Here is a 13,886-nt window from a genome sequence, read left to right as displayed (position 1 = left end):
GTTGTGACACTTTTTCTTGGCAAATGGAATTACAGATGAGGCTAAACAGCGCTTTATTCTCTTGTGTGTGTGTGGGACTAAAACCTACAAGCTAATGAGGAATTTGGCTACACCACGGACACTGGGAGTTGCTCTTGTTCAGACTCACCACAATCCAATGCCTTCAGTGATTCAAATTCAACTGCCATTTTCAGAAAACAGGTCAATCTGTTGCTGAATTACGTGAGCTCTGTGAACACTGAGTTTGGGGCTATGTTAGAGGACATGCTCCGTGATAGATTAGCCTGTGGCATTAATGAGGACAGCATACGGCGCCGTTTGCTGGGTGAAGCCACACCGACTTTCAATCTCAAGGGATGGAGATGGCCACCAGTAATGTCAAAAATATTCAAAAGGCCAACAGTGTAAGTTGTGCAGGTGACAAAAGAGGCAGCAGGAAAAAAGCAGGGGAATGTTTTAGATGTGGGGGAACACAAACAACTGTAAGTTCAATGAGTCTGTCTGCCACAATTGCAACAAAAAGAGACATTTAGCTAAAACATGCAGGGGTCCTAGGAGCAAGCCAGAGGGTGGACAGACTGGGCAGGACAAGTTCACAGCAATGAAGCCAGAGTCAGCAGCACACCACCTAGATTCCACACTTCAAGATTGCTTCGATCACGTGGACTGGGATATGTTACGGATAGCATCGGACATTAACATTGATGTGTACGGTGATTCGGTGAGCGAGTTTATTAACAAGTGCATCGCAAGGCAACCGGAAACATGACCGAATACAAACACTGTAGCTATTCCCTCCGCAAGGCAATCAAACAAGCTAAGCATCAGTATAGAGACAAAATAGAGCCGCAATTCAATGGCTCAGACACGAGACGTATGTGGCAGGGTCTACAGTCAATGACGGACTACAAAAAGAAAACCAGCCAAATCGCGAACCACGATGTCCTGCTCCCAGGCAAACTAAACACCTTCTTTGCTCGCTTTGAGGACAATACAGTGCCACTGACACGGCCCGCTACCAAAACGTGCGGGCTCTCCTTCACTGCAGCCAATGTGAGTAAAACATTTAAACGTGTCAACCCTCGCAAGGCTGCCGGCCCAGACGGCATCCCTTGCCGCGTCCTCAGAGCATGTGTTTACGGACATATTCAATCAATCCCTATCCCAGTCTGCTGTTCCCACATGCTTCAAGAGGGCCACCATTGTTCCTGTTCCCAAGAAAGCTAAGGTAACTGAGCTATACGACTATCGCCCCCGTATCACTCACTTCCGTCATCATGAAGTGCTTTGAGAGACTAGTCAAGGATCATATCACCTCCACCCTACATGACACCCTAGACCCACTCCAATTTGCTTACCGCCCCAATAGGTCCACAGACAATGCAATCGCAACCACACGGCCTCGAACGACTTAGTGGAGCGGGCTGTGCAGACACTGAAAGAGGGGCTCAAAAAGATGACTGGGGGAACCATCACAACTAAGCTCTCTCGGGTTCTTGTTCCAGTACCGCATCATGCCACAAACAACAACAGGTCAAGCTCCAGTTGAGATGTTGATGGGCAAAAAGCCAAAAGCTCACCTTGATCTACCGAGTCCGGACATCAAAGCACAAGTGGAACGTAAGGAGGAGAAACGAAAAGAGAGACATGACCACCACGCGAGGCAGACAGTTAAAACCCAATGACACTGTCTCTATCCAGAACTTCACAAGCAGCCAGCGTTAGTTGCAAGGTATCATTCTGAGTCAGAGCTGTCCAGTCTCCTCTGTGGTCAAACTGACTGATGGTCGAGTCATACGCAGACACAAGGACCACATCTGCCTGCGCTATGACAAAGAAAAGGCCACGGTTGCAGACAGAACCACGGCGGGTAGTATACAAGTTGAAACCCTACAGGAAACAGTATGTGAGGAGCAAGGGCATTCAGTGGTTCCTGCAGAGGATGATGGACTTTCTTTCACAAACACCCAACCTGCTCCACTGGGAGACGCCTTCGTGGCACAGCAGGAGTACTGCGCAGAATACAGCCACAAGCTTCCTGAAAGACTAACTCTGTAGTTGAGACTGAGAGGCTTGTGGTGTTAGCGTTTGTTTGGAACAGCAGACTTTGTTGAAAATAAATAATGACTGTCATTTTTTGTTTGTTTACAATTACAGTACCACTAGCAGAAGTTCTAAAGTGTTGAAAAGAAAACGTGGTTTACTTGTTAATCTGATGTTCTTTCCTCACAGGGGGGATTGAAATTAAGGGGGGAAGAAGTGTTATAGAGTGGACACTATATCAATAATGACAAAACCGGTATCTGGAATATAGGTCCATGTAGTCATGGCTCTATATAGTACTATGCCCCTCCCATGTAATGGCATACTAACATACTATACTAAGTACAAAACAATAATGACAATAATGTTATTGTACTTAGTATAGTATGTTAGTATGCCATTACATTTCACAACACAGTGTGTGCTCTAAGGCCACTACTCTACTACCACATATTTACAATACAAAATGAATGTGTACATGTGTGTGTTATCATGTGTTTGTGTGTCTGTGCCTGTGTGTGTGTCTGTTCACAGTCCTCGATGTTCCAAAAGGTGTATCTTTATTCGATTTAAAAATATGATTCTACTGCTGGCATCAGATACCTGATGTGGAATATAGGTCCATGTAGTCATGGCTCTATGTAGGACTATGCCCCTCCCATAGTCTGTTCTGGACTTAGGCACTGTGAAGAGACCTCTGGTGGCATCAGATACCTGACATGGAATATAGGTCCATGTTGGCATGTCTCTATGTAGGACTATGCCCCTCCCATAGTCTGTTCTGGACTTAGGGACTGTGAAGAGACCTCTGCTGGCATCAGATACCTGACATGGAATATAGGTCCATGTAGGCATGGCTCTATATAGTACTATGCCCCTCCCATTGTCTGTTCTGGACTTAGGGACTGTGAAAAGACCTCTGCTGGCATCAGATACCTGACATCGAATATAGGTCCATGTAGTCATGGCTCTATTTAGGACTATGACCCTCCCATAGTCTGTTCTGGACTTAGGGACTGTGAAGAGACCTCTGGTGGCATCAGATACCTGATGTGGAATATAGTTCCATGTAGTCATGACTCTATCTAGTACTGTGCACCTCCCATAGTCTGTTCTGGACTTAGGGACTGTGAAGAGACCTCTGGTGGCATGTCTTGTAGGGTATGAATGGGTGTCCGAGCTGTGCGCTAGTAGTTTAAACAGACAGCTCAGTGCATTCAGAATGTCAATACTTCTTACAAAAACAAATATTGATGAAGTCAATCTGTCCCCTACTTTGAGCCAGGAGAGATTGACATGCTAGGATGTTAGCTCTCTGTGTTCATTTAAGAGCCAGCCGTGCTGCCCTGTTCTGAGCCAATAGTAATTTCCGATGTTTCTCGGATCTCGAACACCTGAACGCATGACTGAACAGTAGTCCAGGTGCAAGAAAACAAGATTTAGTTGTGGTTAAGGGTTTAGTGAATAATTTCTCAAATACAATACTTTTAGTTTTTGAAATATTTAGAGCTAACTTATTTCTTGCCAACTTTTCTGAAACACCCTGTAGCTCTTTAAGTGTTGCAGTACTGTAAGCCAGTGAGTGGCATGTCATTAGTGAGATTGGCATAGCGGTCTAAGGCACTGCAGCTCAGTGCAAAAGGCGTCATTTCAGACACCCTGTTTCGAATCCAGGCTGTATCACAACCGGCCGTGATTGGGAGTCCCGTAGGGCGGCGCACAATTGGCCCAGCATTGTCCGCATTTGGCTGGTGTAGGCCATCATTATAAATAAGAATTTGTTCTTAACTGACTTGCCTAGTTAAATAAAGGTTAAAAAATTAAATAGAAAAAGTAAGAGCCTAGACAGCTGCCCTGGGGAATTCCTGATTCTACCTGGATAATGTTGGAGAGGCTTCCATTAAAGAACACCCTCTGTGTTCTGTTTTACAGGTAACTATTTATCTATCTATTTATAGCACATACGTTTTCCAGCAGCAGACTATAATTGGGGCAGCAGGGTAGCCTAGTGGTTAGAGCGTTGGACTAGTAACTAAAAGGTTGAAAGTTCAAATTCCCAAGCTGACAACATACATATCTGTCGTTCTGCCCCTGAACAAATCATACATGATTACTGCATACAATAGCTGTAGGATCAGCAGAGACATTCAGGGCAGTAAGAGGGACATATAAGGGTATAATGTACATTTGCTGCAGCATTACGGCAACTCAGCGACACAATGTTAGGGATTAAATGAACTGGGCTTGGGTCATTGATATGCCCTAACCCCATTTCCTACTGTATTATCCAGTAACATACTCCTTTAATGTGGTGCACTGCTACTACTAAAAATGCCACCTTTTTGGTGTTCATGGATTTCAGTCGCATGACTTTGCTCTTTCTTTCCAGTTGTTGTTGATATTGGTTTGTTGATTGTTGTGTGTTACAGAGGAGATCTAAACTTTGGGGGGAGGTGTCCGAGTCTCGACCCAGGCAGAGTAGCCCTGAGGAGGGCAGGCCAACTGTCGTGGGGGGTGGTGGGCTGGAGCTGGCCTCACGTCTCCAGTTACTCAGTAAAGACTCCCACTCACTCGGAGAGGAGCCTGCAGGACTGCTGGACCCTGGACACAGGTCCCCTGTGGGCGGAGCAAGGTAACCTCACTGCATTAATATATTCCACGAGGTAACAGCAGAGTGAGCATGTATTTCTCTGTGTTCTAGGTAACAGCACAGTGAGAATGTGGTTTCTCTGTGTCATAGGTCATTTCACAGCTAGCATGTGGTTTCTCTGTGTTCTCGGTAACAGCACAGTGAGCATGTATTTCTCTGTGTTCTAGGTAACAGCACAGTGAGCATGTATTTCTGTGTTCTAGGTAACAATAGAGTTAGCATGTATTTCTGTGTTCTAGGTAACAACAGAGTTAGCATGTATTTCTGTGTTCTAGGTAACAACAGAGTTAGCATGTATTTCTCTGTGTTCTAGGTAACAACAGAGTTAGCATGTATTTCTCTGTGTTCTAGGTAACAACAGAGTTAGCATGTATTTCTCTGTGTTCTAGGTAACAACAGAGTTAGCATGTATTTCTGTGTTCTAGGTAACAATAGAGTTAGCATGTATTTCTGTGTTCTAGGTAACAACAGAGTTAGCATGTATTTCTGTGTTCTAGGTAACAACAGAGTTAGCATGTATTTCTCTGTGTTCTAGGTAACAACAGAGTTAGCATGTATTTCTCTGTGTTCTAGGTAACAACAGAGTTAGCATGTATTTCTCTGTGTTCTAGGTAACAACAGAGTTAGCATGTATTTCTGTGTTCTAGGTAACAATAGAGTTAGCATGTATTTCTGTGTTCTAGGTAACAACAGAGTTAGCATGTATTTCTCTGTGTTCTTGCAGATGTCGCCAAGACAATGGAGAGAGTAAAGCGTAGGTTTTAGATTGCTGGGTAAACACCGCCTCTTGCTATCTACATAATAAACTAACATGAACTAACTCTCTATTTGCTACACCAGTAGCCTGATGAAAACTCTTTCCTCTCTAAAGTAAAGTAGTGTTCTAAAGACAACTGTCTCTTTTACTGGTGCCATAATGATAACTGTCTCTTTAACTAGTGCCATAATGATAACTGTCTCTCTAGACTAGTGCCCTAATGATAATCTATCTCTAACTAGTGCCCTAATGATAACTGTCTCTTTAACTAGTGCCCTAATGATATCTGTCTCTTTAACTAGTGCCCTAATGATATCTGTCTCTTTAACTAGTGCCCTAATGATATCTGTCTCTTTAACTAGTGCCCTAATGATAGCTGTCTCTTTAACTAGTGCCCTAATGATAGCTGTCTCTTTAACTAGTGCCCTAATGATAGCTGTCTCTTTAACTAGTGCCCTAATGATATCTGTCTCTTTAACTAGTGCCCTAATGATAACTGTCTCTTTAACTAGTTCCCTAATGATATCTGTCTCTTTAACTAGTGCCCTAATGATAACTGTCTCTTTAACTAGTTCCCTAATGATAACTATATCTTTAACTAGTGCCCTAATGATAACTGTCTCTTTAACTAGTGCCATAATGATAACTGTCGCTTTAACTAGTGCTCTAATGATAACTGTCTCTTTAACTAGTGCCCTAATGGTAACTGTCTCTCTAGACTAGTGCCCTAATGATAACCTCTCTCTAGACTAGTGCCCCTAAAGATAACCTCTCTAGACTACTGCTCTGATGATAACTCTCTCTCTAGATTAGTGCCCTAATGATAACTGTCTCTCTAGACTAGTGCCCTAATGATAACTGTCTCTCTAGACTAGTGCCCTAATGATAACTGTCTCTCTAGACTAGTGCCCTAATGATAACTGTCTCTCTAGACTAGTGCCCTAATGATAACTATCTCTAAGTAGTGCTCTAATGATAACTGTCTCTCTAGACTAGTGCCCTAATGAAAACCTAGACTAGTGCTCTAATGATAACTCTCTCTAGACTAGTGCCCCTAAAGATAACCCCTCTCGCTAGTGCCCTAATGATAACTGTCTCTCTAGACTAGTGCCTAATGATAACTGTCTCTCTAGACTAGTACCCTAATGATAACTGTCTCTCTAGACTAGTGCCCTAATGATAACTGTCTCTCTAGACTAGTGCCCTAATGATAACTGTCTCTCTAGACTAGTGCCCTAATGATAACTGTCTCTCTAGACTAGTGCCCTAATGATAACTGTCTCTCTAGACTAGTGCCTAATGATAACTGTCTCTCTAGACTAGTGCCTAATGATAACTGTCTCTCTAGACTAGTGCCCTAATGATAACTGTCTCTCTAGACTAGTGCCTAATGATAACTGTCTCTCTAGACTAGTGCCCTAATGATAACTGTCTCTCTAGACTAGTGCCCTAATGATAACTGTCTCTCTAGACTAGTGCCCTAATGATAACTGTCTCTCTAGACTAGTGCCCTAATGATAACTGTCTCTCTAGACTAGTGCCCTAATGATAACTGTCTCTCTAGACTAGTGCCCTAATGATAACTGTCTCTCTAGACTAGTGCCCTAATGATAACTGTCTCTCTAGACTAGTGCCCTAATGATAACTGTCTCTCTAGACTAGTGCCCTAATGATAACTGTCTCTCTAGACTAGTGCCCTAATGATAACTGTCTCTCTAGACTAGTGCCCTAATGATAACTGTCTCTCTAGACTAGTGCCCTAATGATAACTGTCTCTCTAGACTAGTGCCCTAATGATAACTGTCTCTCTAGACTAGTGCTCTAGTCAGTTCCTCCAAGGTTTTGTGATGTTTGTTGTTGTGATATCCGCCGGCCCCAATGATTTAGCGGCGTTTTACTGACATTTTGCAATGTTTTTTAAAATATTTCATATACATCAATAAACATTTATGTGCTCGGTTCTCGTACATGAAAAAATACTTTAGTATACTTTGGTATAAATACTGTCATATTTACTGTAGTATATTGTAGTTTTCACAGTTTCACAGTTATAGTATAAATACTGTAGTTAAAGAAAACTGTAGTATTTACTATAGTAATTTAGGTAACACTTTACCTGACACCCTGTGTCATATGTTATGACACAGTCATAACCATGTCATAATATATTATAACAGCTGACATAACATGTCATAATAATGTCATATCACTGTCATGACCCATATATTTACACCTTTTGTGACATACATTGCGTTATTTTATGACACCTACAGGAGAGTGTCAAAACCCACATTTATTCAAATTAGTTTTTCCCTGCCAAGACGTCTCCTTTTTTTGAAAGTTTGTTTCTTAAATCAGTTGTTGTACTTAATTCTTTACTCATGTTTTTTTCCATTATATTTTGAATGACTTGTAGAAAATACACGTAATGACACCGTCAAAAATCATTATGACCATCATATAAGCCAGATAGGCCTATCACATACAGGCCCTTATATCAGTCATCAGTCAAAAAGAGGGTGTGTGGCCTCCCGAGTGGCTCAGCGGTCTAAGGCACTGCATCCGGGTTCGATCCCGGGCTGTGTCGCAGCCAGTTCACAACTGGGAGACCCATGAGGTGACGGACAATTGGCCCAACATTGTCCGGATTAGGGGAGGGTTTGGCCAGCCGGACGTCCTTGTCCCAACGCACTCTAGCGACTCCTGTGGTTGGCCGGGCGCATGCATGCTGACATGGTTTCCAGTTGTACGATGTTTCCTCCACGACATTGGTGTGGCTGGCTTCCAGTTTAGGCGAGCAGTGTGTCAAGAAGCAGTGCGGCTTGGCAGGGTCGTGTTTCGGCATGGCTCTTAAACTTCACCCCTCTCGAGTCCATATGGGCATTGCAGCGATGATACAAGACTGAAAATTGGGGAGTAAAAGGTGTAAGAAGTACTACACAAAAAGTATTAAAAAATAACTAAATAAGAGGGTGTCTTGTCCTGCTCCTGAAATCTGCCCCAGCATTTACCCCAGTAATCCAGCAACATTTACCCCAGTCATCAGCAACATTTACCCCAGTCATTCAGCAACATTTACCCATCATCAGCAACATTTACCCCAGTCATTCAGCAACATTTACCCCAGTAATCAGCAACATTTACCCCAGTCATCAGCAACATTTACCCCAGTCATCAGCAACATTTACCCCAGTCATTCAGCAGCATTTACCCCAGTCATCAGCAACATTTACCCCAGTCATCAGCAACATTTACCCCAGTCATCAGCAACATTTACCCCAGTCATCAGCAACATTTACCCCAGTCATTCAGCAACATTTACCCCAGTCATCAGCAACATTTACCCCAGTCATTCAGCAGCATTTACCCCAGTCATCAGCAGCATTTACGCCAGTCATCAGCAGCATTTACCCCAGTCATCAGCAACATTTACCCCAGTCATCAGCAACATTTACCCCAGTCATCAGCAGCATTTACCCCAGTCATCAGCAACATTTACCCCAGTCATCAGCAACATTTACCCCAGTCATCAGCAACATTTACCCCAGTCATCAGCAACATTTACCCCAGTCATTCAGCAACATTTAGCCCAGTCATTAGCAACATTTACCCCAGTCAACATTTAGCCCAGTCATTCAGCAACATTTAGCCCAGTCATTCAGCAACATTTACCCCAGTCATTAGCAACATTTAGCCCAGTCATTCAGCAACATTTACCCCAGTCATTAGCAACATTTACCCCAGTCATTCAGCAACATTTACCCCAGTCATTCAGCAACATTTACCCCAGTCATCAGCAACATTTACCCCAGTCATCAGCAACATTTAGCCCAGTCATTAGCAACATTTACCCCAGTCATTCAGCAACAGAGCATTGTGGTTCCCTGCATGTCTGACATCAATGGCGTAATGAAATGTTTTGTATTATGTGGTGGGTTTTGACACTCTTATGTAGGTGTCATAACCAGCCGTAAAATAACTCAATATATGTCACAACAGGTTTATGACCATATTATTACAGGTTTTGATAAGTTATGTCAGACTGTTCTTATTCACGACACAATGCGGAGTGCCTGTACACAGCCCTTAGCCGTGGTATATATATCACAAACCCCCGAGATGCTTTATTGCTATTATAAACTTGTTACCAATGTAATTAGAGCAGTAAAACTAAATGGTTTGTCATACCAGTGGTATACGGTCTGATATAGCATGTGTTTCAGCCAATCAGAATTCAGGGCTCAAAACACCCAGTTTATACTGTAGTATTTACAGTAGTGTATTTGTGGACTGTGGTATACTGTAGTATTTACCGTGGTGTTTTTGTGGACTGTGGTAAACTGTAGTATTTACAGTAGTGTTTTTGTGGACTGTGGTATACTGTAGTATTTACCGTGGGGTTTTTGTGGACTGTGGTAAACTGTAGTATTTACAGTAGTGTGTTTGTGGACTGTGGTATACTGTCATTTTTGCAGAATGTGGTATACTGTAGTATTTACAATAGTGTTTTTGAAGGTAGGTAGGACTGGGGGCTTCTCCTCTTTACTATAACCTGTAGGGAACTTAATTTATGCTTGGTATGTAAGATGTTAAGATGAATGCACTAACTGTAAGTCATTCTTGAAGTGAAGTGACTTTCTCCTGTGTTGAAGTGACTTTCTCCTGTGTTGAAGTGACTTTCTCCTGTGTTGAAGTGACTTTCTCCTGTGTTCCAGCACAATTTTGCACGGAGAGCAAAACTATTTCCCCCACTTTCATGTAGAACATTTTGAAATAGTTTTGCATGATCTTTAGCTGTGATTTTTGTTTGTAAATTAAATGGATTCCTGTTCATTGTTCTGCCTGTCAGTTGTAATCTATAAACCGTCACATTCTGACGGGGAACACGTTTGATGGCATGTGGTTTGATCAGGCTGTTTTAAGCTGTAAAACTGGTCGAAATTGCGAAGCCTCTTTGATTGGATGCTTTTATGCGGTAAGAGTGCAGTGTTTGGTCACAATTTGTGAGATTTTGATTAATATAAGTGGTTTGGTTGATTTTGCTTTGAATTATGCGATCGCAGAATCCTGGAGGGACTGCCTAATGTCTGATGTGGGTGAATGTGTGCTTAACAGGTCACTGGCTGCAGCATGGATGAGACTGACTTCCTTCAATAGACTATTCTTCTTTAGGTCATGACTCTCGTTGGGTTATTAATATTCTGCAGTAGTTAACAACTCTAATAAATGTGTAGTTTTGATGCTAAACTCTGTTCAGTTGTTGCTTTATCTTTCCTCTGTCCCTCCATCTTCCTGTCCTTCTTTCCCTCCATCTCCCTGTCCCTCTCCCCCTCCATCTCCTGTCCCTGTCCCCCTCCATCTCCCTGTCCCTCTCCCCCATCTTCCTGTCCTTCTTTCCCTCCATCTCCCTGTCCTTCTTTCCTCCATCTCCCTGTCCCTCTCCCCCTCCATCTCCCTGTCCCTGTCCCCTTCTCCCTGTCCTCCATCTCCCTGTCCTTCTTTCCCTCCATCTCCCTGTCCTTCTTTCCCTCCATCTCCCTGTCCCTGTCCCTCTCCATCTCCCTGTCCTTCCTTCCCTCCCTGTCCCTGTCCCTGTCCCTGTCCCTCTCCATCTCCTGTCCTTCCTTCCCTCCATCTCCCTGTCCTTCTTTCCCTCCATCTCCCTGTCCTTCTTTCCTCCATCTCCCTGTCCTTCCTTCCCTCCATCTCCCTGTCCTTCTTTCCTCCATCTCCCTGTCCCTGTCCCTCTCCATCTCCCTGTCCTTCCTTCCCTCCATCTCCCTGTCCTTCTTTCCCTCCATCTCCCTGTCCCTCTCCCCCTCCATCTCCCTGTCCTTCTTTCCCTCCATCTCCCTGTCCCTGTCCCCTCCATCTCCATCTGTCCCTCTCCCCCTCCATCTCCCTGTCCCTCTCCCCCTCCATCTCCCTGTCCCTCTCCCCCTCCATCTCCCTCTCCATCTCCCTGTCCCTCTCCATCTCTCTCAGGTTGTTTAGTAGTCTTGGGGATGTCCACACCATCTCCCAGAGAGGTTTTGGTGGCACCACCTACACAGTCCGCCCGGGGAGCCGCTACCCAATCACACCTCGCCGCAGTCCCAGCCCCTCCCCCTCACCTGCCCCTGTCCTCTCACCAGACAGGTCAGAGGTCAGTCCTGGGCGGGGCTTTGGCCTTAGCTCCTCCCATCACCACCACACCATCCTCAAGTCGTCTAGCCTCAGCTTGCCTTCGGAGCCCAAGGAGGTCCGCTTCGTAATGCGGAGTGCCAGCGCTCGAACCCGTTCCCGCTCGCCCTCCCCCTCCCCCACGCCTCCCCTGCCCCTCCCCCGTACTGGGCTCCCCCTTGCTCGCCCTGCGGCCGTGGCGCCAACGCCCTCTAGCTCTGTGGAGTAAGTATGATGTGGGAGACTGGCTGGAGAGTGTTGGTTTGGCAGAGCATCGTGCCCGCTTCCAGGAGCATGAGATTGAGGGTTCCCACCTCCCTGCCCTCACCAAGGATGACTTCGCTGAACTAGGCGTGACACGAGTCGGGCACCGCATGAACATTGAGAGAGCACTCCGACAACTGCTGGACAACTGAACCTCTAACCCCTGATATCACTGAAGGGCTGTCACACCTGAACCCTAATCCTCTGGAGGTATTCTGGCAGCACCAGTGGCTGTAACCTGGCAACACCAGTGGCTGTAACCTGGCAACACCAGTGGCTGTAACCTGGCAACACCAGTGGCTGTAACCTGGCAACACCAGTGGCAGTATGCTTTCAGACATCTATTTTCCAAAGACAGCATCACATGGAGTTGAGCATTTAGTATTAACTTTTATGAATATACAAGAAAATACCTCCTCCATCGAAATATCTACAATGTCGACATATTTTCCAATAATGAAATTGATGATAAATGTTTATTAGGATTAGATATATTTAAATAAAATGTTGTGTTTCATAACAACTTTATTCTGTTTAGGGAAGGATGAGAAGTGGTGGATGAGACTTAATTGTTAACATGTTAGTCTACTACATTACCATGTTAGTCTACTACATTACCCTGTTAGTCTACTACATTACACTGTTAGTCTACTACATTACCGTGTCAGTCTACTACATTACCGTGTTAGTCTACTACATTACCGTGTTAGTCTACTACATTACAATGTTAGTCTACTACATTACACTGTTAGTCTACTACATTACCATGTTAGTCTACTACATTACCGTGTTAGTCTACTACATTACCCTGTTAGTCTACTACATTACCGTGTCAGTCTACTACATTGCCGTGTTAGTCTACTACATTACCATGTTCGTCTATTACATTACCCTGTTAGTCTACCTTGTCAGTATAATAATTACCCTGTTAGTCTACTACATTTCCATGTTAGTCTACCCTGTCAGTCTATTACATTACCCTGTTAGTCTACTACGTTACTATGTTAGTCTACCCATCTACCCTGTTATTCTACTACCTTACTATGTTAGTCTACCCTGTTAGTCTACTATATTACCATGTTAGTCCACTACACTACTCTGCTCGTCCTCTACATTACCATGCTGTCTACCCTGTTAGTGTACTACATTGCCATGTAAGTCTAACATGTTAGTCTACTACGTTAGTCTCCTGCCTTACCCTGTTTGTCTACTACATTGCTATGTTAGTCTCCTACATTACCCTGTTAGTATCCTACCCTACCCTGTTAGTCTTCTACATTACCCTATTGTCTGTTAGTCTACTACATTACCATGTTAGTCTACCCTATTAGTCTACTACACTACCCTGTTAGTCTACCCTGTTAGTTTAATACATTATCCTGTTAGTCTACTACATTGCCATGTTATCTGCCCTGTTAGTCTACTACATTGTTATCCCCTGTTAGTCTATCATTACCCTGCCCTGTTAGTCTACTACATTGCCATGTGTTATCTGCCCTGTTAGTCTACTACATTACCCTGTTGTCTAACCTGTTAGTCTACTACATTGCCATGTTATCTGCCCTGTTAGTCTACTACATTGCTGTCTAACCTGTTATCTACTACATTGTTTATCTATCATGTTAGTCTACTACACTACCATGTTAGTCTAATACATTACCCTGTTGTCTAACCTATTTGTTTACTACATTACCATGTTAGTCTACTGCATTATCATGTTAGTATACTACATTACCCTGTTTGTCTACCAAATTACCTTGTTAGTCTGCTACATTACTATGTGTGTAAATCTTTGGCCTAAATTAGTTTATTCTGTCAGGAAGACCTCGAATGAACCTCACTAGTATACATGTTTTATATGAATTTTAAGCAATGTTGACAGGAAAGTTTCCAGTATATGTTTTCTAATATCCCTAGCTACTGGTTTGTATGGATTTTATACCTATCTGTGATGCTCTAAGGCAGAGTAAAAGGTTCAGAACAGTATTTTTACACAGAAGACGGTGCTAT

The 13,886-nt window shown here is 43.6% G+C and overlaps 1 protein-coding gene across 1 annotated transcript in view; it reads left to right on the top strand.

Moving 5' to 3' along the window:
* shank3b (SH3 and multiple ankyrin repeat domains 3b) overlaps positions 1–12,276 on the top strand; it is a 74,462-nt gene extending 62,186 nt beyond the window's left edge. The window contains 4 exon segments of the mRNA XM_042317315.1: positions 4,473–4,675; positions 5,418–5,447; positions 11,436–11,757; positions 11,759–12,276. Coding sequence (XP_042173249.1) covers positions 4,473–4,675; positions 5,418–5,447; positions 11,436–11,757; positions 11,759–12,028 — 825 coding nt within the window. The 3' untranslated portion in view covers positions 12,029–12,276.
* Positions 12,277–13,886: the final 1,610 nt, after the last annotated feature.

This window comes from Oncorhynchus tshawytscha, unplaced genomic scaffold (assembly GCF_018296145.1).
Source record: "Oncorhynchus tshawytscha isolate Ot180627B unplaced genomic scaffold, Otsh_v2.0 Un_contig_4370_pilon_pilon, whole genome shotgun sequence".
Classification (NCBI taxonomy): Eukaryota; Metazoa; Chordata; class Actinopteri; order Salmoniformes; family Salmonidae; genus Oncorhynchus; species Oncorhynchus tshawytscha.
Note: the sequence above shows the minus strand (reverse complement) of the source record. Positions and strands in the feature narration are given on the sequence as shown.